The 27,814-nt window shown below is 34.9% G+C and overlaps 1 protein-coding gene across 1 annotated transcript; it reads left to right on the top strand.

Annotated features, from left to right (window-relative positions):
• The first annotated feature begins 318 nt into the window (after window positions 1-318).
• On the top strand, window positions 319-9,790 carry LOC138305073 (carbohydrate sulfotransferase 11-like). The gene is made up of 3 exons (XM_069245475.1): window positions 319-370; window positions 5,764-5,846; window positions 8,660-9,790. Exons 1-3 carry the CDS (start codon window positions 319-321, stop codon window positions 9,788-9,790), a joined length of 1,266 nt encoding a protein of 421 aa, XP_069101576.1.
• Window positions 9,791-27,814: the final 18,024 nt, after the last annotated feature.

Below are 27,814 nucleotides of genomic sequence, written 5' to 3' on the forward strand. Positions count from 1 at the left end.
CCTTCACCTTTTTTCAAGTCAAAAAGAATGTTTCTCATGGTATTTGGAAGTATTGGCTACGTTGAATGATAGAAGAAAATTCGAGAAATACATTATTTCTACTACTCTATAGCATACTGGAGATTTGCAGCGAAATTCAAAGGTTGGGTGGCTTGGATGAAATTAAAGTGAGATGGAATAGGGCCCTTGCACTTCATGAAAGACAAAAGTTGTTTTCATCATATAATTGATGGTATCCGGAAATATGGGCCAATATACGGGACTTGGATGTTCGCATTTGAAAGGTCTAACAGCTCGGTATGTAAACGTGTATTGAATATGAGTCGGACTGAAAACACAGCAGCTGAGACAGATATCATGATTGAATGGTGTCAGTTCATGCTATTGTCTAAGGAATCTTGGACATGCACAAATTTCACTTTTGATCAAAATGTTTTGAACTTAACTGTACTGCAGAATTTGAAGGTGTTAACGACATTGAAGCTGTGGTTTGCGGTTAAAAAAAGCTAGCAAACTCTCTGTTGGCATACGAAAACTGGCTTCTGTCCATAAGCAGTGTGGTTACAATGCTGTACATGTATATTCAAGCTGTTCATTGAAAAAAGTTTACCAGACAGTATCTGTTAAGCATTCTATCCATCAATGCGTAGTGAACTATTCTTGTGCTGAGGGAGAACAAATTCTTCCCCAATTACTGTTTCGTCATATGTTTATTTTAACTGTGAAAAGGGTAGTGAAAATGTAAAGTTGGCCTGTGGAAAGTACATTTCATTTGGTCGTATCAAATTCTTTATTACTCATAGTTTTGTTGATAAATTTGACAGATTGGCTAGCATAGCTGTATTGGAAGATGTGAACAAAGACAATGAATGTTGTCTTTTGTTTATAATGTCAAGAAGTGCTGCAAGAGTGAAAATCATTCACCTATTATTACTCTCTGTCCTATTGGTACATGACAAAGAGGAGGTAGCAATATGGTTTTGTAATGTTAAAGTTTTAAATTTTTTACCACATCAGACATTAGACAGAAATGTCCTTTTTGTAATAAAAGTCATCTTATTATATCGCTTAAATTAAGAAAGTAATATCCCTCCAGCACTGTCGGTGGACATGCTGAAAGTGAATTTACAGATAGTTGTCCAACCCAAAAGCATGCTTCATGCATTCCGTTCATGAATGCTGATCATCACATATAACACAGGCAAAGGTAATTCTGTGTTGGCATTGTCTATATTGGATTTTTCATGGTTGAATGCACATTGGTAGAGTTACCGGAGCTCATAGGCAATGGCAAAACTGGCTTATATGAGATATAAAAGTGTACTTTATTAACACAAAGACTTCCTATTTTTTAAGTTAGAGATAGGCTCGGACGGGCCTCGATACAGTTCTCTCTCCAAAATATTGTACAGTTTGAGGCTTATCTCCACAACATAAAGTATGTTTAAACGTACGATTCCATTGATTTTCCAATGGATTATTTTTTTATAAAACAATACGCAACGTCGACGTCTCTATTGTGACGTCATGATAACGTCGATTTTTCGCGCCATTCTCGGATTTTTTCTTCATAGTATATGAAGAAAAAGGATCTGCCAATCAGAAAGTCGGATATAGTATGAAAACAAATAAAAATTAATTATTATATCATGAAATGTGATTTTAACTTATGATTTGAACTTCACATCATTGCTATGAAAAGGATCATAGCAAAGATGTCCCAGAAAATATTGTTTTCATGGTCATGAAATGATGACTATGAAGAATTTGATATAGCTAATTAAAAATTTATTCTTTTTTTTTTCATTTTTGCAATCAAAAAAAATATATCAATATTCAAATTATTGTCTTTTGAAAATTGTCTTTTGCGAAAATGTTCATGGCGATAAATTGCTTTTGTACTGCTTTATGACAATTCTTTTGATTTGTAAAAGATACACAATTTTTCGGGATCCAATTAATTATTTTTCATATTTTTAACTTAAAGTAAAATTAGAAGCTCAAACTTTTCAATGGTAGTAATACTGTAAAGTAAATAACTTTTGTAACTAAAGAAAAACTCCAATTTGTCTGCTCTTTTTTTGATAATGAAAAAATACCATTTGTCAGCGGTGGAGCATCTTTGAACGAAACTCATGTAAACCTATGCTAGACGACAAAGCAGCAAAATGACTCTACACTGTTTTCTTATAATACGCAGGATATCTTATATATATTTGGTGTTGAAACCTTATCTTAGGCCATCGGTATACATTTTCTGATGTTATTAATGCTTTTTAAGAAACCTTTGTATTTTGCACCGGAAAGGTAGTGGGTCTTTTTGGTTTTGCATAGCCAATCGAAAATAATGTAGTCATGTGTAATTGGTTAAGTTTAGATTTAAGACTGTTTCATGAATTTTCGGTTTGGTAGTTCCTTCTGTGTATTTCTAAAACTCTACCTGGCTGATTGCGTCGCTGCTATTCTTAGTACTGCTCACTTGAAAAGCTTGAGAAAGAATGATGCCATTTTATATTCAGCATTAGCCATTCAGATTTCAGCCAATCAGAATGTAGTATTATATAAAAACTACATGCATTAGAGGGTGACACTAGGCACTATCACCCTTTGATGCTTGTAGTATCTATTTTATTATCACAAAAGTAAAAAAAAAAAACTAGTTTTCAAGTATATGAAATCTATTGAAACATTTAACCTATCTAAGCAAAAGTAGAAAAATCAACGACGCAAGTAAAATAGCATATCAGCTTCCATACTGTATTCATTAGCGTTAATATCATTGTAATGTAAAATGATTACTCAAAATAAGCATTCTATGAAATATTCTTGTTGTCTTGTCTCCCGCGTTTGATAAAATTTTAACATGAATTTTGGTTTCGTCCCATCGTCTGTTTACAACATTAGTGTCATGTGGTTTATGACAGGTTCCTATTCGGACATTTGTGATATTATTTATTTGTTTTAATCTACTCGAACATACTTAATATTCTATGTTTAGAAGTAAAATACAAAGCTTCATTTTGAATATAATAGCCGTTTCTTTATTGTGATATATTGTTTTAACGTATTTACCTGTGTTTCTTTTAGCTAATCCTTCTTAGCAGTTCTCAATACCGGTAACAATTGCGTCAGTTAATTAGCGACTATTGTATATCACGTTTAGACTAAGTGCTGTTTACATGTTTGTTCCTGTATATTTTTATCATTTTGTATTACTTGTTTATTCACTTTAGGCCTAGGTTTGGAAGTCTAGAGTTGGATATTTCTCCGCTCCGCACCCGACTGTAATAAATCATTATATAGAAAATTTCATCTTTGGATTATCCCTTTTCACTGACTACATCAGAGCTATTTCCCCAATATACTAACTGAAGCGCTGTGAAATAAGCAACGTCTCGAAGACGTTTTAATCGCACGTCTTCCGTTAACCTAATCAACGACGGGATTAATAAAAACAAATGTATAGCGCTTGAACGTAAAACGAAAGGGTCCATACTAACTTTAAAAAAAACATTGATAAACAGACTAATTTGGCAAAACTATCAATAAATAGCTTATGATAATTTATTGAAGCGTCGCTTCAAAAAACAAAACGAAAAACCGAAACAAGTGCACGTCTTTTACGAGCGGTTAATAGACCTATTTAGCACTGTGAAATACACACTATCACCCCTGCTAAGACCGTATCTATTATCTCCTATTGTTTTAATTCTATCTGCTGTGTGAGAGTGTGAAACGCCAAATATCTCCCGAACAATCAGAATGCAGCATTCTCACTTGAAGTATAATAATGCATAATATACTACCGGCAAACTGATACGGGCCATGAACCAGTGTCATATATTAGTAGGTTATGATGTTATTTTTTCTGTCGCAGTACGATATTCAGGCTTCACCACTATGTAGAGTGAATTTTGCAAATGAGATATGCTGAGGGCAAAACACAGCCCAAAGAAAAATAGTTTTTACGAAAAGGTTTTACGAAAAAGGCCTTAAGATAGAAAAACTGCAAATGTGCTGTAAACATATAAAAGAGTTAGCGATACCATTACAGGTCTCAGTTAACAGAGAGGAGAGTCGACGTTTCATTACAGAGGAAATCGAAACACACTGGTTTCAATACTATTCCTACCTTGTTGCACCAGGATTTATTCAGCATAAACGGACACTTTACGTGAATTTTCTACAGAAAATGATGCTTTCAGGGAAACGACGAAGAGTGCGATGTGCCGTACTTGTTTGGATTTCGATATTATTAATCTACAAATGTAAGTATTTGTTTCTATGGACTCCTTAATTGACTTGATACGACTATTATATATTAAGTAATATACATTCTACATTCAGGGAAACTTATTACTATACAATATGTAATGATATCTTCTCACCATAGAATATAGTGCCTTTATAGAGAGACTATATTCTTTTGTTAAAATCTTTGGAATAGCAACATTTTGTTGTACAGTAAATACAATGTTGGCAGAGTGAAGTAAGCAACGAATTCGGGATTCGAATAACGAATCTGGTGCAAGCAACTTATTCGTTATTGAAAAATGAACAAATAAATGACAATTTTAAACATGAAAAATCAGATCAAACTATAACTTCACAACCTAAAAAAACCTAAATACCTCGAAAAATTGTCTTGAGATAGAATAACGAATCCGATGCCAGCACCTTATTCGTTATTTTTTCTCTTAAACTAACGGTATAATTCATATAGTATTTGTTGCTTTGTAACCATTAATTTCAAGTTTACTGTATATCTTATTCTGATTTGTATTTTATTTCAGTATTTGCCGTCAATGTTTTACATTAAAACACTGTAGAAAACCCAATAAATCTATTGTTTTACTTCCTAAAATTAGTTGAATTACTATTGATCAAAATGACTTTTCTTGTACACAATTGCATACATTCAAATGGAAATATTGAGATATAATAACCTTAGGTATGACATCCATATATACAACATACATACACATTGAGCCGCAATGAGTGTTTTAATTATTACTGTGTATTAGTACTACTACTGTATATACTTTTGTTTACCTTGTACGTACAACTTATTACAGTATATTGTATGTACACACTATCAGAAACATATATAATGTACATGTAAATAAGTTTCTGCTTTTATTTCGCGCATTTGTACTAACCACGCAGTATCATGTACGATTTATAGAACTAAGTGTTCGTCCGTATACAAGATACTATACTGTACGTACAAGATAAATACCATTACAATGTATATACAGTGTACAATACGCCGTCATGATTAATTAATTGAATACGGATAACAAACCCTAACCTCAGTATAATACTGGGACAATAATATTATGTTCGAACGCAATATTATTTAGTTCGAAAAGCAGTATTATTTCGTTCCCACGCAATAATTTTATTTATTTCATGTCCGCTCCAAGCCATCGTAACTTCGTGTACCAAGTGTTAAAATGTACAAACTGTTTCTGATTTGATCAGCTCTGCAAAAATATTGACATTCCATTTAACTGCTACATCTTTATGAATCGAAAGTTACATGTTTTAAAAACGATTTATTAACATAGTATGAAAGTGAATAAGTGAGATGTTTTTAAGTCCATGAACTGTTTCTTGAATGATGTATCACCCAATTACACCTCACACACCGCTATTTTGTCATCATTTAGAATGAATACAATTTTGTTATCATTAAGAATGTATACAGTAATTAAGATGTACACCAGTCAGCTATATACAAATTAGTATTACATTTTTCAGATCGGTCTGTATTCGAGTATCAAACTGACACTACACCCGCGGAACCTCCATCAACAGCAGACCCACCAATGATAATACGAAGGGTAAGTTGACATGTCATAATAATCAGTTAATGCTCTGGTTACTGTTGTTTAGGTTGACATGTCATTATCATAAGTTAATGTACTAGTTATTGTTGTTTAGGTTGACATGTCAATATTATCAGTTAATGCTCCAGTTACGGTTGTTTAGCTCGACAAATCATTATTGTCAGTTAATGCTTGGTCAATGTTATCAGTAGAGGGTTAAGTTGTCATATGAATGTTATAAGTAGTTAAGTTGTCATATCATTGTTATCAGTAGAAGGGTAAGTTGTCATATCATTGTCGTCAATAGAAGGATAAGTTGTCATATCATTGTCATCAGTAGAAGGGTAAGTTGGCATATCATTGTCGTCAGTACAAGGGTAAGTTGTCATATAATTGTCATAAGTAGAAGGGTAAGTTGTCATATGAATGTTATAAGTAGTTAAGTTGTCATATTATTGTCGTCAGTAGAAAGGTAAGTTGTCATATCATTGTTAACAGTACAAGGGTAAGTTGTCATATCATTGTCATCAGTAGAAAGGTAAGTTGTCATATCATTGTTAACAGTACAAGGGTAAGTTGTCATATCATTGTTAACAGTACAAGGGTAAGTTGTCATATCATTGTTAACAGTACAAGGGTAAGTTGTCATATTATTGTCGTCAGTAGAAAGGTAAGTTGTCATATCATTGTTAACAGTACAAGGGTAAGTTGTCATATTATTGTCGTCAGTAGAAAGGTAAGTTGTCATATCATTGTTAACAGTACAAGGGTAAGTTGTCATATTATTGTCGTCAGTAGAAGGGTAAGTTGTCATATCATTGTTAACAGTACAAGGGTAAGTTGTCATATCATTGTCATCAGTAGAAGGGTAAGTTGTCATATCGTTGTCGTCAGTAGATGGGTAAGTTGTCATAACATTGCCATCAATTGAAGGGTAAGTTGTCATATCATTGTCATCAGTAGAAGAGTGAGTTGTCATATGAATGTTATAAGTAGTTAAGTTGTCATATTATTGTCGTCAGTAGAAAGGTAAGTTGTCATATCATTGTTAACAGTAGAAGGGTAAGTTGTCATATTATTGTCGTCAGTAGAAAGGTAAGTTGTCATATCATTGTTAACAGTAGAAAGGTAAGTTGGTATATCATTGTCGTCAGTAGAAGGGTAAGTTGTCATATCATTGTCGTCAGTAGAAGGGTAAGTTGTCATATCATTGTCGTCAGTAGAAGGGTAAGTTGCCATATGAATGTTAACAGTAGAAGGTTAAGTCGTCATATCATTGTCGTCAGTAGAAGGGTAAGTTTTCATATCAATGTCATCAGTAGATGGGTAAGTTGTCATATCATTGTCGTCAGTAGATGGGTAAGTTGTCATATCATTGTCATGAGTTGAAGGGTAAGTTGTCATATCATTGTCGTCAGTAGATGGGTAAGTTGTCATATCAATGTCATCAGTTGAAGGGTAAGTTGTCATATCATTGTCATCAGTAGAAGGGTAAGTTGTCATATCGTTGTCGTCAGTAGAAGGGTAAGTTTTCATATCAATGTCATCAGTAGATGGGTAAGTTGTCAGATCATTGTCGTCAGTAGAAGGGTAAGTTGTCATATCATTGTCATCAGTAGAAATGTAAGTTGTCATATCGTTGTCGTCAGTAGAAGGTTAAGTTTTCATATCAATGTCATCAGTAGATGGGTAAGTTGTCACATCATTGTCGTCAGTAGAAGGGTAAGTTGTCATATCATTGTCATCAGTAGAAGGTAAGTTGTCATGTCAATGTTATATGTAGATGGTTAAGATGTCATATTATTGTCATCAGTAGAAAGGTAAGTTGTCACATCATTGTCATCAGTAGAAGGTAAGTTGTCATGTCAATGTTATATGTAGATGGTTAAGATGTCATATTATTGTCATCAGTAGAAAGGTAAGTTGTCACATCATTGTCATCAGTAGAAAGGTAAGTTGTCACATCATTGTCATCAGAAGAAGGGTAAGTTGTCACATCATTGTCATCAGTAGAAAGGTAAGTTGTCACATCATTGTCATCAGTAGAAGGTAAGTTGTCACATCATTGTCATCAGTAGATGGTAAGTTGTCACATCATTGTCATCAGTAGAAAGGTAAGTTGTCATATTATTGTCATCAGTAGAAAGGTAAGTTGTTATATCAATGTTACATTTTTCTATATACATATGTACATTGTATATATGTAGTAATCGTTCAATAAGTTAAAAATGTGCTGGATAAATTGATAACCTTTGGTTCTACTCGACTTTCTTCGGTTCCTTAGTAATACAGTAATTATTGTATTCCACCAAATGGTGGTATCAATGCGCATCCATAAGATTTTTATTGGTGCATTCATGCTTTTTCATGGAGAAGTCTTATCAGTTCAAAGTCGGGACATATTTTCTGAAACACCCTGTATATAGCATTTTAGTATGTTATGTACATTGATGTATTAAAAAAGCTCGTTTTAATTTTAAGTCATCAGTGTATGCATTATAGGTTTCAGTTATGAGTAAGATGTCATTTAGCTCATTTTTAGCTCTTTTTCACTTTATCCTGTCTACTGGTCTTATCAAGTAATGACACGTAATTTGACGTTTTACAATGTATTTTACTGTATTAATAGTCTGTCAAAACATAAAGCTATATACATAATGTAACTTCAGGCACTTGTGCTGTCAGCACCATTATATATACAGACAACTTTATTAATGGGTAATACTGTGTCTATAACTTAGTCGGCAACATAACACCTAATATCAGAAAATAAGTTAGAGTTTAAATAACCATGATGATTATTTAATCAATTTTACTTTTTGCTTCAGAATTTCCATCAGTACTACAACCTTGGTGAGATTCAACAGCAGAGAAAATACAATATTGAACATGTGTGTGATAAAAGCAACCACAACTTTTATTTGAAGTCAAGTAGCTCAAATGTGGCAAAAAGACTTTACATTGACCGTCGTCAACATCTGGTTTATTGTCCCATTCAAAAAGTCGGCTCGACATTTATGAGAAGTCTTTTATCGAAAGTCAATTCCACCGTCAAAAGAAATATCGACACCCGATGGCGGCCAGCAAGTAAAAGCATAACCGAAATCAGGGAAATTACTGATATTCACTATTTTCTTTCAAGTTCATTTAAATTTATGTTCACTCGTGAGCCTTACAGTAGATTATTTTCTGGATATGTTGATAAACTAATTTCTGTGAATACTATCTACTGGAAGCTGACAGGGACATACATTAAAATGAAATTTCTTCAACCAAACCGGAAGCCGCCGAGTCCTTGTGGACACGATATAACGTTCCCACAATTCATAAGGTATGTGATAGAAGCAGAGAGAACTGGTGAACACAGGGATCACCATTACACGCCAATCTACGAACACTGTCAGCCATGTCAGATATCGTACGACTTCATTGGCAAAATGGAAACAGTTGAAAATGATTCACTGACTCTGTTGAACGCTTGGAACAAGCGTTTCGGTAGCAACATTACATTTGCTAATTTTGAGGTAGACACTGCCGTAGATCGTGTTACAGGTCATATTAATCGTCTTTACAAAATGCGAACAGACATGGAGAAATGTATATCGTTTAATGCAGGACTGAGACGTCAATGGAGGGAATTTCAAATACGAGGTATCATACCGAAAAACGATCCTTTTCCATTCACCATATCAGAAACTAAAAACATGAATAGAATTAAAATTGAAGAAGTGTTTATCAATACAATTAAGAGTGCCACAGATCGGCAGGCCCTCCAACAACAGAGGAAGGAATCTTTGATCCAGGCCTACAGACAGGTTCCGATGGAGGATCTAATCAAACTCCGGGAGGTGGTTCGGCCTGACTGTGAACTGTTTGGATACAATGTGTCTCCAGATTACATATTTGATCGTAGTGGATCTCTAGACATGACATTCAATTATTTTGATATCGAGGATTAATTGACACGGTGACACGATGTCACTTTATTGGTACAAAGTGTCTCTCAGGATTACATATTTGATCGTAGCTGATCTCCTTAAACTAGCTCCTTCAATTATTTAACAATTGATGACTGGGTCTTATGTCGTCCATAAAATGGTCCGTCTATAAATTGTATTTTATTTCTTAGTTTTGAATATTCTTTTTGTTGATTTCGTAAGAATATGTAATAATCTAGCAGCGGCTAACTAGTGTTGCTTCGCACTTGTGAAAGATATAAGCGTTTTCATCTGATGAGATGAATAACAGTTACATTTCATCGAGTGAGGTGGGATGAGATATAAATGTTTTTCATCAAGACACAAGAATTGCTCTGTTTATTACATTCTTACGACAATTTCCTGGGCCTAAACTAGACCTTTTTTTAATTTTATTTTTAAAAACATCACAGAACACCACTGATGATGACACATAACATAGAACATGGAAGACATCCACAGAACATAGAGGACAAAGACATTATTTTGTATATGTGCACCCATCGTAACCGCCGCAGCCCGGGCTCGAACCCAAGACCTGGAATACCTTCTCAGATTTAAAGTTCATCGCCTTTTTTTTTTCTTTTTTTTTTCCAAAAAAATAATTTTATTCAATAATCAATTTATACATAAGAATATGTAACATACATTTAAACATTCAAAACAAAATACACACATATTGCATGTAAATTCTTTGTAAGTATATTCACATACACACACTTTCACTCCATTGAAATTGAAACAATGTAATCATTACAGAAGCAAAGATTAGTCAGAATATAGCCGGAGAGAAATATATATAAGTAATATGATAAGTTAAATAGAAACAAATGAATATACAATCTCCCCTCTCTTACATAAAAATGAAACTTGGACTAATTACGCAAATAAAAACAAAAGTTATCACAGAATTACATTTAGTTCAGACCCCACTACACTCACAAAAAGATTAAGATTTTCAAAATATTTTGTAAATAATAAGAAAAACTGTATTTTGTATAGCTCTTAAGTGTAGATTTAAAGAAAGACTTAATATCTACGAAACCTTCACCACACATACTTAAATTACGTCGCTTAAAGATACAGAACCTAGCGACAGCTAACATAAAGTTGACAAAATAAAAATTAACAAACTTTGGTTTTTCAATAAGTCCAAAAAGAATTAAAGTTTCGTATTTTATGGAATTGAGGATTAAAACATCTGCCTTCGCAAAAAGATCTTCTATGAGAGTAACAAGATAATCATGGAACTTTTTTAATTTAGAACATTGTACAAAAAGGTGAAGAATATCCTCAGATCGTTCTTTACAAACAGGACACAGGTCAGTAGTACACATATTATAACGAAAAAGTTTATCTCCAGTGAAAATGACATTGTGAGAAACTTTGAAATGTACTTCGACACAATTACTTGGGTAATAGCTTGCGTGTATAATTTGAAAAGCGCGCTTTAAATCAAAAGTAGGAAACACACCGGACCAGTACCCGATTGACACGGGCTCAGTGAATGCACGCCGCACGAGTGCCTTGTAGGTTTCACGTGTAGACGACGGAACAAACCGCGTGCCGGTTGTATACCGTTATTCCAAATTGGATTACATTGTTTCTTAACAGTTTTAATCCATGATTGTGGCAAACTTTCTTTTATGGACGAATATGTGGCCAGAATTTCCTTTCTCTCAATATTTGGATTTAAATCATGGATTATTTCAGTGATGGCTGATTTGGACAGGAATCCCGGAACACATTCGTAAGTGAAATGTTTTAACTGTATTAATCCTGCTTTTATGAAGATTTTGTTATATAATTGTTTATTATTTTCCGTAACCAAGGGATTGCAAAATACGGGCTGACAATAAGTTTGACGAACATTAAAATCAAAATCTAAAAAATCACGGCACTCTGACCACGCAGACAACATTTCTTGATAAAATTTGGGAATGGTTGCTAATTGCCTGCTATTATAATTACAGTACAGGCCAACATACCAAGTTTCATGCCATCTATATTGGATATGAAATATTTACATGTATCAATTCAGAGTGTATGCACATTTTCATTATTATACAATAGTCTGAAAACAAATTTTGTTCTAAAGGCTTTTTGCTTTAAATCTATATCAGGGACCTGCAAACCACCCATTCGTTTATCGCCAATTAGTGTTTTATATGACACGAGATGTGATTTATATCCCCACAAAAAATCAATACACATATTCTTTAGTTTAGTTTTGATAACATTCATCGTCGGAGACCCACGGGTGATCGTACTACATTAGGCCTACACTACACTTATCAACGCGTGGGCGTACTCGATCTCATAGCTTCGTTTCAATGACGTCAATCTATAAATAGAAACCAATCAACATAACTTTTTCAAAATGAGAACTCTTCAGGCTTGGAGGGAAAATATTTATGGATATCAATGGCTGCGCCCATGAAGACATGCCGCTTCTGTGGCAACTTTGTGAAATGTCATTATCTTCCGACGAGTCCTTCCCAATGTAAGAGGCCCGAAAGCCTCGAGATTCTAAAAAGTCGCTCTGTTCTTTCATTATTGAAACAAGTGGTGAAATAACCAACACTGCACAATTTGAATCTCCGTCATTCTTTTCTGTCCATAATTGTTGAAAGGCCTGATAGCACAGACTCTTACCCCCACCTGTCTTCACCGACAGATAAACATCTTTTCCTTCCAATAAAGCCTCAAAACTTTTCTTTTGAAATTCTTTTAGTACCGGAATGGCAAATCGTTCCAATACACTCGAAAACTGAAAGGGCGACGTCGCCATCTTTATTTCTAGATTACCTATTCGGTTTTGTTAAGTCTAATGTGATTGGTCAAATTATGCGATGGGTATGCGTGACGGAACCAATGAAAATGCCTCATTAATTATTCAGGAGTTCGAGATGAAGGTCGCGATTGCTCCCAGGGGATATTAACGTTAGTGTATATATCGCCTGGGTTACCGAGGATGGATAACATCCGGAATACTCGTTACTGCAAGCGTAAACCAACATTTAGATAACATTCATCGCCTTAACCACTCGGCCACAACGAGACCTATTGTCCTGATATTAGTACATGTCACGAGTTGTGGGTATAGGCTTAGCCTAATTATATAATTAACGGCAAACAAATAAGGCAACGATGTAAAATCAAATCAACACTTGTATTAACTTCAACATACATGTATATACAAAATCAGAATATATATATATAAACCATAATCCTTGATTAACAACCTAATGTCCATGGACACTATATATATATATATATATATATACAGTTCACTTGGTCCGACGGCTCCAAAAGTTCCGACACAGATGTTAACATTACAATCTAATTAAAATTCGAATTTTAATTAGATTGTTAACATTAGTAACTCCGTATGACACAGATGTTAACATTACAATCTAATTAAAATTCGAATTTTAATTAGATTGTTAACATTAGTAACTTCTCCAATGGTGGACTTCACACTGAAGTAGTCCTTCTCTGATGACTCTAATATGAAGGGCCACAGGGTTCAGCTGCCAACTATGGGTTTAGGACATATATGGTATCTAGCACATGGTACATGGCACATGGTACATGGCTCCCTGTCCCAAGGTCACCTACAAGGTTATAGAGTCAAAGTTCTGAGTCTATGTCCATAGGATTATAATGGCACCAAAATACTTGTTTTTTACTTATTACTACATCTATTAGATTACTAATAAATCACTGTATAGGAATGTACAGCTATCACATATTTTTACTGAGTATTCCACCATGATAATTATTTACCACCACTTTAATTCCCACTTACTACTTTGGTTCGACAAATTTGGGCGCAAATTAAGATTAACTTACAAAAGGAAATGTACAACAATCAAATGCATCACATGTTTGCCCCAACAAGTCTATTTTATCTATTATTTTTCTAGGTTTTTGTCACTTCTCATCATTTATGGTATCGAAGTGGATTATTTCATCGGACATTAACGGTATCATGAACATTGAGCTTATGATGTACATATATGAACTTATATGCAAATATATGTGTGTACCGTAGCATATAATAAAAGCGTTTACTGCACAAATTGATGGTGTTTTCATATCTTGTTTTTCAGTTAAATGTGTTGAACATTTATGGGATTAAATCTATCATCATGAAACAGAATTTACAAGCCGTGACTTTAAACATGTCTGCATAGTTCTAACTTTGTCACCTGACTCAGCAACTCGCCTACATAGTGTATAGTGTCACTACTACAACTACTGCGAGTCATACGAAACCATGGCTGTAGGCTGTCTTTATTTGACTGTTTTCATTCAAAGATATCTATTTGATAAAATCTAGAATTTTATGGAATTTTGTAGTTTTGGCAATATACATTATTTGTTAATCATTTGAAAAAATATTTTGCATATCACTGTGGAAACGGTCGCTATTTCTATCTCAGGCTAAACAATTGGAGGTCTGGGAGCTTACTGTTTTGTCCTATTTAAATGAGGATACAAATTGTTATTTTTCAATACTTTAGATTAAGAACTAAAAGTGTTCAAATTACCTTAAAATGTAAAAAATTAGTACATGATTATTTATCTGTCACCCAAATTGTATTCATATTGACTATATACTACAATTTGGAAACTCTTTATTGCTTATATTTACATTCAACTATTTTTTTTAAGAAACGTCGCTAATAATGCGTTTAAAATTGCCGCTCGTCACATTGCTGACGTCATAGGTACAAATACCGGACGCTGCTGAGGTGATTTAGGCCTAGCTAATGATGGAATTCTATTCCGCGAGAGACAAAGAGGACAGAGTGATTTATTTAAACCACATATTTTGACGTAGGATAATGGGATGTTTAGTGCCACTAGAAAGGTAAGATGCAATCTTATTTAAATCTGACTTTTCTATGATAGTTTTGTAGGATAGGCCATTGAGTGTGCCTGGTTTCGCTTTTATGAACTCTTTAATGTTTCTATCAGTCTGTCACATATCTGTCGATATTAATCAAAGAGTTTTTGTGATAAAGCTAGTTCTCATTAGCACTGTCGTCTTTTTTCTTTGGTCTAGCCTAGTTTTGGCATTATACCATCCCGAGCGCCTCCCCAAGACGTTCGCAGTGATGTAGAATCTTCAACCGGTTGTGATTTATCTCCCCTCGGTAGCTCCGGTTGGTAGAATCTTCTGTACTCAGTAAGGGTTATTCCCCTTTGATCCTCAAAGTCACAACACAACAATTTAATTTCTGTTCTCTGAAGATAGGCACGTGTATTACAGTCACTCCGGAATCTGCGGTGGCTGGAAGCGGACATGAAATAAATAAAATTATTGCGTGGGAACGAAATATTATTGCGTGGGAACGAAATATTATTGCGTGCGAACGAAATATCATTGCATGGGAACGAAATATTATTGCATGGGAACGAAATATTATTGCGTGGGAACGAAATATTATTGCGTTCGAACGAAATATTATTGCGTTCGAACGAAATAATTATTGCGTGGGAACGAAATAATTATTGCGTGGGAACGAAATATCAACGGTTTACCTTTGGCTATTTCAAATGTGGCGGTCTGCAATTTCATATCAATATTCTTTGTAATTGGTAATTTAAAGTGGTTTTGTGTAAACCTTCTTAATAACGTATATTTTAAATAGTATATTTTGCTTTGAAACCATTAATTTAAAGTTTATTGCATGTATTATTTGGATTTGTATTCTATTTCAGTATTTGCCTTCAATGATTTGCATTAAAATTGTAGAGAAAGTCATGTAAATTCATTGTTTTACTTTTTAAAATAGTTGACTAAGTATTGGTACAAAACAACTTTCGTTGTAACAAAATTGCACACATTCAAATGGAAACATTGAAGCATAATGTATTAAAGTCATATACACAGTAATATAAAAGCACATATAATGCTTTTATTTACGGCTGCGTGTTAGGACCAATATATAGTTTTATTTATCATGTCCATACAAATTATCATCTTGTACGTTTAACTCAGTATCTTTTTAGTATCTATTGTTACAGTATCGTGTACATTTGTACGTACATATGCACAAATACTTATCTTGTACGTCTGTACGTACATCGTTGTATCATGTACGTACAACCTAGTATCATGTACCTACAAATTATTATCTTGTACGTACAACTTCATATCTTACAAATTATTACAGTATCTTGTATGTACAAATTATGATATTGTACATTTGCATGCACAACGTAGTATCTTGTACGTACAAGTTTATATACTAAGTTGTTCATATGTACAAGATACTATGCTGTACGTACAAGATAGATACAATTATAGACATATATTTACACTTGCTATGCTTGGTCACTATACGCTAATACTAGCCGATTTTGTTTACCATAACTGCATGGTAACATTGAACTTTGAACTTGCGTAAGAAAATGTTCTATGCAACGTAAAAGGACTACTTTTTTTAAACAAACACATGGCTTTGTTTACATTTTGATGTGAATAATATTTCGTTTCCACATTTTGAGGGGCCGCGTTGGCCGAGTGGTTAAGATGTCCCGACATATTACCACAAGCCCTCCACCTCTGGGATGCGGGTTCGAATCCCATGTGGGGCAGTTGCCAGGTACTGGCCGCTGGCCGGTGGTTTTTCTCCGGGTACTCCGGCTTTCCTCCACCAACAAACCTGGCACGTCCTTACATGACCCTGGCTGTTAATAGGACGTAAAACTAAACAAACCAAATTACATTTTGATGCAACATTACGTGTATATTGTTGTTTTTCATAGAATTTTGGAAAAATGTAAACAATAAATACATGTTTTATATTTATATATGATTCAAACAATTTTTAAATTAACAATTGTATACAGAAACGGAAAAATATCCCGACCGGGGCGACGTGCTTTCATTTTTGTTGAAAATGATGGGTGTCAAATGTAAACATTACCTCTGTGTCTGTGTTCGTCATACGATCGAGTCTTTTGGGTGGACGGGCGTGAGACCTTCTGATAGAGGTCAGTTATAAACATATCCTCTTGTCTTTGTTCTTTGAGAATTTAATTATGTGTATTATAAAACATGCACCGCTAGTAATCCACGTGTTGACAGTTACGCGTCACCACAAATACATTGTATCCATCGAACACAAGTTGTTCCATCTATAGCCTAGATGGCAATGGATATAAGCGTAGATTATATAATCACATGGCTCCGAAGAATGTAATATCGTCAAGTCAGACGACAATCTCAAACAAATTTAGCTACTTGAACACTGGTGTTTTGACAACTTCGGAAAACTCCACTGTGTAAGCGTGCGTCAGCCTCGCCTCGCTGCACAATAACGGTCACCGAGTTCACACATGTGGCCGAGAACAAATACTTTATGTTATTACGCTATATATGAACTTTTTGCAAAATTTAATACCTACTTAAAGTTCTGATCTGATTAAATAAAAGTATCTCTGAAGTTTACTCTAATTTACTTTGTTTGTCATGTTTATTTTACACTAAAATATTGAACTTTTTTGTCGTCGCGGATGAATAATTCTACCTTACGTGCAGCGTCATCATTCGCTGTTCAATTGAGTAAGCTCCTCCCACTTTTGACCGACTTTTATTGAATAATTACGTCACTTTCAAATGACGATTTTATTGCATAAAATGTAAATAAAAAGTCGTGTGAGTGTAAATATAGGGATTGGATTCCGTTTTTATGTTAACCATGCTTGTATGGAGCAATTCCTCTAAGAATATATTCTATGGGGCGCTAACGCGCCCCATAGAATATATTCTTAGAGGAATTGCTCCATACAAGCATGGTTAACATAAAAACGAAATCCAATCCTTATGTATAGTGTCCCCTGTACGCCACCATAGGTACGTGTAACAATAAACAAAACTTTAAATCGTTAATAATAAGGAAAATATTTTTTTTTGATAAGGTGCCGTTTCATAAGTTGTAGGCCATATCTTAATCATATTACTACGGTGGCAGGATTACTGTCATATCATCCATGTATGATAATGCGTTCATAGTTATTTCGTTTGAACGCAATAATTATTTCGTTCGCACGCAATAATTATTTTGTTCGAAAGCAATAATATTTCGTTCGCACGCAATAATATTTCGTTCGCACGCAATAGTATTTCGTTCCCACGCAATAATATTTCGTTCCCACGCAATAATATTTCGTTCGAACGCAATAGTATTTCGTTCCCACGCAATAATATTTTGTTCCCACGCAATAGTATTTCGTTCCCACGCAATAGTATTTCGCTCCCACGCAATAATATTTCGTTCGAACGCAATAATTTTATTTATCCTGCAACTGTCCCACATACTGACCGATAACTACTGCCGGATAAACTTGTGCTTTATCCGTCAATACGAAATGCTTTATCCGTCAATACGATCACGTGAATTTATACCATATCTGACGGAACTTTTTCTAACTTGACCCAGAACTTGAACCTTCCGGTGAATGAAACGTCATTCAGTCCCGCTAAAACGTGACGTCACATTCATCGGATTGACGTCATTTTTACGGTATCCAAAATCTCTTATGGCGGTGTGGTTTTTTTCTTGGCTCATGGCAAAGGTATGTATTGCAAAGTAATTTTTAAACGGGTATATATTGTTTTTTGAGTATTTTCATATTGTTTCAGTGATATATTACACTGAATGGATTTACGGATGGTGTTTGTGAATGCGCTTATTTATTTCCCACGGCAGTAAAAAGGAGTACACTCTCATTCGGTTTAGTGAATGAATATTTACCTCCGCATCAAAGAAGCGTCACGCTTCGAGCGAAACCAAGTAAATAACTGTCAATTTGCTTTCGTTTTGAATGCCATAATAGTTGCAGGATAAACAGAATACACGATTAGTATCTTACAATACAAGTTTTATTTTGGTGCTCGACACGGAAAGCCGAGATGACTCGGCAAAGCCTCGTCATCTCGGCTTTCCTAAGTCTCGCACCAAAATAAACCTTGTATTGTAAGATACTAACCATGTATTCTCTATTTATTTCATGTCCGCTCCCAGCCACCGTAGGGAATCAGTATTGCTGAGTAAATTTGTATGCTGTGTAAAGCGCAACCGATGTGATTGTTCTTAAATTAAGTAGAACATTCCATCAGTTTAAGCTGAATTTATCTCGAAATTACACAGTGTAATTCTACTTCAAACAGTCAAAAGCTTACCAGGTACCTTGAAAACTTCTTAAGCCCCATGCTGTATTTTTCCTTGTGTTATCCAATCAAAGTAGGCTATAAGTTTTTAATTTTTTCCGGTGTTCCGGACACAGTAGCAGACGACGTCAGTTCTAAGACGCTGGACGATGTTTTTATGACGTTTTAATTAATTTGGTATTTGAAAAGTATCCAAATATTAATTACTGCAATTTTAAATGTTTTCGTCTTGATTTTCATTTTAATTTCATTAATGCCAACACTTTTTAATTTAAAGTTTAATTATTGTGAATACAAATCCTATGTGGTGATATGCTACTAGCTTTGTTTATTTTTTACTGGCGGCCATGTTTGTTTACATTGTTTGTATTCCTACACAGAGACCTCATCACTGTAAATTGCAGACATACTCTCATATACTACAATTTGGTATACTAGTGATATATAGGCGAATGCAACATGGAATGTAAATATATATATATATGTGTAAGGGAAGATTTTAATACTTTGAATTATACTAAGGCATTTGATAACACTTTGTACAGTTCCTTTTTTCTTGAATTTTGGCATTTCAAATAATTTCCAATATTTTCTATAATAATGCTTTTAAAGATAACAAGTGCAGATTGGACAATTAAATTCTTGTTTTGGTACTTCACCATTTTTCTAACTTACGATACTGTAAATTTAGTGCTGATAGCAATTGTTTCCAATAAATCTTTCTCTTCATCTTCATAATTAGCTACCAGAATATTTTCTTCATTACTAATCATATCAATAATTTTCTGTTTCCATGAGATTTGATTAGAAATATTGTGTCTTATACAAGGCAAGAATTCCTATCTATTCATTAACTGTTATTTTGTTTCTGTAAAAATGATTATATGTAAAAAAAAAAAAAAAAAAAAACCCACTCAAATTGTTTAATTTTTTGTGAGATAGCAATGTACTTAAATTTGGTTCATATTATTTGCCACTTCTTTTTTTTTCTAAATTACTGTTTTTGAAGAATCTTTCCATTTTACTTCTGCAATGGGTTCACAATCCGGCATCATAATTTTTTGTATATATTTCTCTTTTAATTTTTCAGAAGAAATTAGTGTTTCTTTATTCAATTTGTTGTTTTTAATAACTATTTTTAAATCAGAATTAATATACTGTTCAGTAACTTGAACATAATTATTTCTGAGGATTTGTAACAAAAAAAAAATTGCGGAATTGAATTTTTAATAATAGTAAATTCTGCTATCCAGTAATTTTTTTGTCATAACTTTCTCAGAAGTAGCTCACTATAAATGATTTTTTTTCTTCTTCATTCCAAATATCTTTAATTTGTGTCAATTGTGACTTAAAAAAAAGATTTAAAACATTGGGATTTACAATTTACCAGTAAATAGGTATTTCTAAAATGGTTTTGGTTCATAATTTCATTTTTACTAGTGGCAGGAATTTTGGTTCTAAATGTAGACCATGCTTTGATACATGTTTGATAAAAGACAGGAATTCCACTTAGATCTAGCCTTGTGTTATGTGTTTCATCAAACTTTTGTAGGAAGTATTTCCCAAATGCATTCCAATTATCCAATTCCAACTGCAGTATCCTGTATGTAGTCTTGACATATTTACTTAATATAAAAACACCAATATCTATCATATTAATTCCTCCTTTATTTTTATTGTTTCAGCACGTTTTTCTATTAACGAGATTTACTTTACTATCCTATATAAAATTCCATACAATCAAGTTAATTTCATTTTTATACTTTTCTTGGATACCTCTAGCACCAATTTCGAAACTTATTGTAGATAATATTAGAGACCCGATAATCAATACTTTACCTCCAATGTGAAGGTTTCTGGTTTTCCATATTTGCACACAGTGTTTGATTTTTTGAACTTTATCCTTCCATAACTTGTCTGTATCAAAGTTATATCCATGATGTATATCGAAAGTTTTCACAGAAGTTTTCGTCCATTTTTTCTTATCAAATACATGTACTGGTTTCTTATTTTTGCATTTCCCTAGATATATAACTTCTGTTTTATCATAATTTATCTTTGAGCCTGATGCTCTCTCATATATTTTAAATAGTTCAAAAGATTGTGTGATAGATTATTCAGTTCTGTGAAAGTGTTGTAGGTCATCAGCATATCCATTTAATTTTACTTGTGAGTTATTGGTATTTGGTTGTTTGATTCCTTAAATTTCCGAAGTTGCTCGTATGGTACATACCAGTGGTTCTGTTTGTAAAACGTACATTATTGGCGCCATTGGGCAACCCTGTCTCGCTGATCTAGATAACTGAAAATATCTTGAAGTAAAACCATTTGTTTCTATACATTTTGTAGCATTACCTACAAGCATTTTTATCCAATTACAATATTTAGGTCCAAAATTATTTTTTTTGAAGCAATGAAATATCCAATCCCATTCTATTATATCAAAGGCTTTTTGTTGATCAATAAATACAATGGCTCCATTTTCCTCCTCAATATCACAATATTCAATTATGTCCTGTAGTTGTCTATTGGCATTCATGATATTTCTTCCTGACACAAAACCCTTTTGGTCTGTGTGTATAATTTTAACAAGAAGTGGTTTGATTCTATTACTGATAACTTTTGCAATAATTTTATAGTCTGTATTTAGTTATGTTAGAGGCCGCCATTTCTTTTTATTTCTTCTCTTCGCCCTCTTTGAATAATAGCTTCACTATTCCCTTCCCCTGAGATCTAGACCGAGAATTATATTCAAACAGTTATTTTATCACATCAGATTTATTGTTTTTCAGAGTTCTTATAACTGTACATTGTATATATTTCTTCATCTTCTATATCCCTGTCTGTTTTCTCTTTATCATCTTCACATAATTTATAAATGAATTGTGTTAAATATTCTGCATTCTCTTTATCCCATCCTTCTGTTCTAAAAAGTTTTTCATAGAAATTAACTTGGTCTTGTAGAATATTTTTTATTCCAGTTTTATAGTTTCCATCTGCAGATTTTGTTCTATACCACTGTTTCTCCTGTACATTATCTTTCTTTAAACTAAAGAAATAAGCTGTTGATTTTTCGTTTTCTTCAATGTTTTGTATTCTTGACCTTATCCTTGCAGCATTATCTTTGTTAGTGTAGTGTTATTTAGTGCTTTTTTCTTACTTTTGAATATCTTCTCTGAAACCATCTTCTTCCCTTAACTTTTCAAATGTTTTCTCGTCCTTTTTTATTATCCTATCTCAAGTACTTAACATTTTACCAATTTCCATAGACAACTCCTTTACCTGAACTTTGGTCACTTCCCACCATTCCAATATGTTTGTATATTAATTAATATTAGAAACCCAGGATCTCCAACAGTTTTTGAAAGCTTGTGTGTGTGTTCTTATAAATTTAATACTCATCTTCCAGTTTCCTGGTCCACGCTCCATTTCTTATGGCAACAATTTAACTGAAATCATATTATGGTTACTGTATGGACAAAATTGTATACAAAGGTCACTGAAAAGGTGTCGCATCTTAGATGGAGTGAACATATTGTCAATTCTTGATTCTAAATGACATCTCTTAAACGTAAATTTCTTCTTACCAACATATTGAGAACGCCATATATCCTCAAGGTTTTAGTCACTAATCAGTATGCTTAATGATATTATTTAGAGTGCAATTAAAATCTCCTACTAAAATACATTCTGATAATTGACCTCTGTTGTCGTCAATTATCTTACTTGTGTGAAAAAATCTTTATGTTCATTACCATGGTTGGGTGCATACACATTATATAGTTAAAAAATTATCTTCAGATTCTATGTTGGCCGATAAAATTCTGCCATTACCACATTTGTGTTTTTCTGACACTTTAGCTGTAAAATGTTTTCCATAAAATTGCTACCCCCTTTGATGAATTAGTGCCATTATTCCACATGCTTCCACCTCCCTTAGTTATGTCCATTGTTTGCTCCATGAGATTTGGTCTGTGTCTGTGCACTGCGTTTCTTGTATACATATTATATCTATATTTTGGTTCGGTAACCAATACTTCACCTTTTCTCTTTTCTTATGGTCTCTCAAACTATTAACATTACTAATAGTTACATAATATTTGTTTGCAGATGGCATGATGACTAATGTCTATTATGAAAGAAAAACTTGTCAATGGTACCCATACATGATACACTGTGTCGAAATAAAAAACATAAAAGAGTACTAAGTCTAAATGTACTACAGATACAGGGTAATTTACATTAAAAGTTTGTGTTTGCATTAAGAAAATTGAGCTGCAATTTTTTGTGTTTTTCTTCTTCTTTTTTTGATAATTTATCCTCTGGTGGAGTGGAATTGTCACTTAACAGACATTTCTTCAAATTTGGATCGACTGTTGATCGTAATTAGCAATAATGTTGCTAGCACGTATGAATTCCCACATGACATTCCACATTTTTTGTCCCATCTTTGTTTACATGTCCGCCAGATGCTTCATTCTTGTCATACATTTTACCAATGTGATGACCGTCTTTAGTCAGACCCTCATAGCAATCTCTCAAATAAAGATTATCCTTGCTATTACACAATTTCTCAAGGAAATTATTCACCTTCACCACTGCCTCATTGAAAGCTCTTTCGCCTTTCGTTTCATAATCGTACATACACCGATTTTTGTGTGGGCCGGAAATGCCTTGCCGACTTTTTCAAGCGCATCTATAACCCTGATGGTTAATATTTTAATAACACTGAATATATTAATGATTTACAGCACATACAATAACTTGATACAGTAAAAATGTTAACACATTGATAATTTACGGACAAATAATTCAAGTAAATAATGTAAATGTCCTGGTAAAATTCTTAACCCTTCCAGGTTCCTAATTAACAATGTTCGAAACTCAACGAGGAAAATGAAGGTCCACAGATAATTTGTTAAGTTCTAGGCAATATGAATAAATTCACACAATGTGTTGTAACAATCAGCAGATAAAGTCACAATAGCTCTCCCAATAGAGTCCAATATGGCGCTGTACAAGTCTTGATATGTCTAATGACAGGTCTCATTACAGTTCTGATTAGCCTAGGGCAGCTTGAGTATAGAGTTAAACCCTAATTCAAGAATATTGGAGAACCTTCTACTTCTAGAAATATCTTACTAAAAACAGTAAACAAATAAACACACAGGACTTTCTGGAAATAGAGATCAGTTCTAGATCCCTACCTATAATCAACATGTTTACAAACATGTATGTTTTTCATGACAATATTCTAGAAAGTTCTATAACATAAATTATGATGTGAACTTTATAGGATGTATTGATAATATAGCTATAGGAGTTATCTTCCGTATTTAAAAACTACATGTATTTAGTGTCCTATATAACAAAGTGGTGTTTACGTCTGTGACCTTAACCTTAACATTTTAACTGCCGAGGGGCCGATGGGGGCCGATATATCGTCCCGTTAACTGCCGCGGGGCCGATGGGGCCGATTTACGTGTCCCGTTAACTGCCGGGGGGCCGATGGGGCCGATTTACGTGTCCCGTTAACTGCCGGGGGGCCGATGGGGCCGATTTACGTGTCCCGTTAACTGCCGGGGGGCCGATATATCGTCCCGTTAACTGCCGCGGGGCCGATGGGGCCGATTTACGTGTCCCGTTAACTGCCGGGGGGCCGATGGGGGCCGATATATCGTCCCGTTAACTGCCGCGGGGCCGATGGGGCCGATTTACGTGTCCCGTTAACTGCCGGGGGGCCGATGGGGCTGATTTACGTGTCCCGTTACCTGCCGGGGGGCCCATGGGGCCGATATATCGTCCCGTTAACTGCCGCGGGGCCGATGGGGCCGATTTACGTGTCCCGTTAACTGCCGGGGGGCCGATGGGGCCGATTTACGTGTCCCGTAACCTGCCGCGGGGCCGATATATCGTCCCGTTAACTGCCGCGGGGCCGATGGGGCCGATTTACGTGTCCCGTTAACTGCCGGGGGGCCGATGGGGCCGATTTACGTGTCCCGTTAACTGCCGGGGGGCCGATGGGGCCGATTTACGTGTCCCGTTAACTGCCGGGGGGGGCGATGGGGGTCGATATATCGTCCCGTTAACTGCCGCGGGGCCGATGGGGCCGATTTACGTGTCCCGTTAACTGCCGGGGGGCCGATGGGGCCGATTTACGTGTCCCGTTAACTGCCGAGGGGCCGATTGGGGGCCGATATGGTGTACGCACTACTTTGAAGTAAACACAAAATATATAAATCAGTTTTTAAGTGTGGTTATCACTTGGTATACATAATTTATTAGTATACATATTTTATGTCACCTTACGTAATAGCTGAAGAACGTGACGTAACCTTTAAACATATGACGTCATTTTACGTCATATACGGATAAAATTATCATGACAGGAACTGGAGAAAACAAAACCGTTTTTGTCTGTTCCGTGTATGCGACATATGCCTGACAGGGACGCAGAACGAGTGAACGTTTCCCTGACAGTCTTTCAAGGGAAATAATTCGCCATACAAATACGTCAAATGTTTGTTTGACGTTACAGATACAGTGCAGTAACCACTTGTTAAATCAAGAATATCGCCTAGAATAAAGAATATAAAGCATAAAGTACCGCTATGCCAGAGAATCATCCTACATTAGACCACCTGAATTGGATTCTTGAAATTTTAAAAGATGTAAATTGCATTAATACACAGACTGCATGCACAAAACACCCAACAGATATAATTCTGTTAATTTTGAATTTATTTAGGTCAACTACAACAAAAGGTGTTATGGAAGAATGGCCGCAGTATGATAAGAGCCCAGAAGGAGAACTGGTAGCCAAAGAACCGAGCATACCAGTGTCTCCCACGGTACCACGAGAGACCGGTTCCCCTAGGTTAAAATTTCTGAGGGCGAACTGGACAATGAGACCCCCATCCGTTTACTAAAACCGATCATCACCACCAGCCCACCTCGGTCAAATATAACAAGGTGGACACCTCCCTCCATGGTACCACGGAGGGAGGGGGGGCCTGCGGTAACGACAGAAACCCCATTCTTTATGCCTAATAACCACCAGCCTGCTGTAAAGCAAAGCTGGTATGAGTACTTAGCCGGGTGAGCCCATGTCCCTCTCTGTCTCCCTCTGGGCTCTGCCCCACTCCCTTAATAACAGCGACATAACATATAATCATGTAAATGTTTCCCATAAAATTTCTCCAAATTAAAGCAAACAAATTAGTGGAACATTCCACAAGTCCAATTAATAGCTTGCTATTTGTTGTGGAAAGGAATCCAACAGGTATAACATTGGACAATGTCCAATCAATAAGACAATCACACAGAATTATTTGTTTCTGATATAATAGCATAGTATCGAAAAATAATAAAACTTGCTTTAAATCAAACCTGGAATGTGACCATCCTAATCACATTAACACTGTTAAGACTCAAAATGTTCCATTAAGAACCAAGAACACAGGAGGCTGTATCGACAGTTCACATATCTCAAACGCGTGTCCAGCCTGGGATTTTCACCATGGACAAGTGCACAATGATATTCTTTTGAGGCCGTAAGAATGTATACCGTGCAGAAATAGACCATGTACCTGTATCCTACTTCTGTGCTTGATCCGGTTTTCTTAACAAACAGTGCTTCCTGACATTCAAGACCTCTGAAATATACAGGACATCCTGGCAGCATGAAAGTTCAAAATTAGGGAGGGAGGGTGGGTTTGATGAATTGTGTGCCTTGACGAATGGCTAACCGGAAGTTATAATCAAATAAAGGAAGGGTGCGCTCGATTGGTATCTCATCCTATTAAAGATACCCAACATCATTCTAAGTGGGGCGCACTCGATTGGTGTTTCGGCCTATTAAAGATACCTAGTACTTTCTACAGGCCCGATGTATCATATCCTTATTTTTACCTATAAACTATAAATAAAGCATTCGCTGGCATTAAACACGTTTATCTGTTATTTGATAAACGCTATTAAAAGTCTAAGTAAACTAAAAATATCTGTATACGTTTTAGGCAAAAACAATTAAAAATATTCACAATACATGCTATCATGCCTTAGAGTTCAAGGAACACATACAATGGTACATATAACTGTGGTATGATAATGAGGAAAACGGTATAAAGCTAGCATATTAATAATCCGAAATAAAAGGCCAAAATAAATTCAAAGTAAAATCAAAATCATTTCTATGGAATATATATTCAGCCACTATAGGGCCTTCTTCAGTCCGAAATAACACTAACACAACGTGTTCGTCTACATGTTTGTTTACATCTATTGTGTGCAGGTACGAAATGTCTCGGCCCCTTTGATGTATACGGCGGATTATTTTGACCCAACATGCTATGTGCACTAAATCAACCCCAGTGTTTAAACAATGGTTATAACCGCAAGATACTTCATCAGATAGACTCTTGTAGCCATAAACATAACACTGACGTATCAAAAGGGGATGTTATATACAATCACATGCACGGTCGAAACGTCAGACATACCAGCTTTTCGAGGTGACAATCGAAAGAAAAGTTTGACAATCGACTAATGGTATGTTATTGTTTTGAGACAACTCGTAACTCACACTATTCTGTAGACATAGTGCCTATTACATCAAATCTAATAAAATAAAACGCAGATTCCCATTATCATTACGTTTGATAAAAAGGATAAGAGAAAATCCCACTAGGGGCCACGTCCACGTGATCCTTGATAAAGACCAGTCAAATTGCTGCCCCCAAAACTTTCACACCTAAGGTCATCTCGCCCCAAGAGAACAACATAGCTTACCGTATATGTATACTGGGACGAAATGT

The sequence above is a fragment of the Argopecten irradians genome, chromosome 12 (assembly GCF_041381155.1).
Source record: "Argopecten irradians isolate NY chromosome 12, Ai_NY, whole genome shotgun sequence".
NCBI classification, from domain to species: domain Eukaryota; kingdom Metazoa; phylum Mollusca; class Bivalvia; order Pectinida; family Pectinidae; genus Argopecten; species Argopecten irradians.

Coding starts and splice junctions, on each gene's coding strand:
- LOC138305073 (XM_069245475.1), top strand. CDS start 319: ATGAGTCGGACTGAAAACACAGCAGCTGAGACAGATATCATGATTGAA. Junction 371..5,763: donor AGATATCATGATTGAATGGT/GTCAGTTCATGC, acceptor TACATTTTTCAG/ATCGGTCTGTATTCGAGTAT. Junction 5,847..8,659: donor CACCAATGATAATACGAAGG/GTAAGTTGACAT, acceptor TTTTTGCTTCAG/AATTTCCATCAGTACTACAA.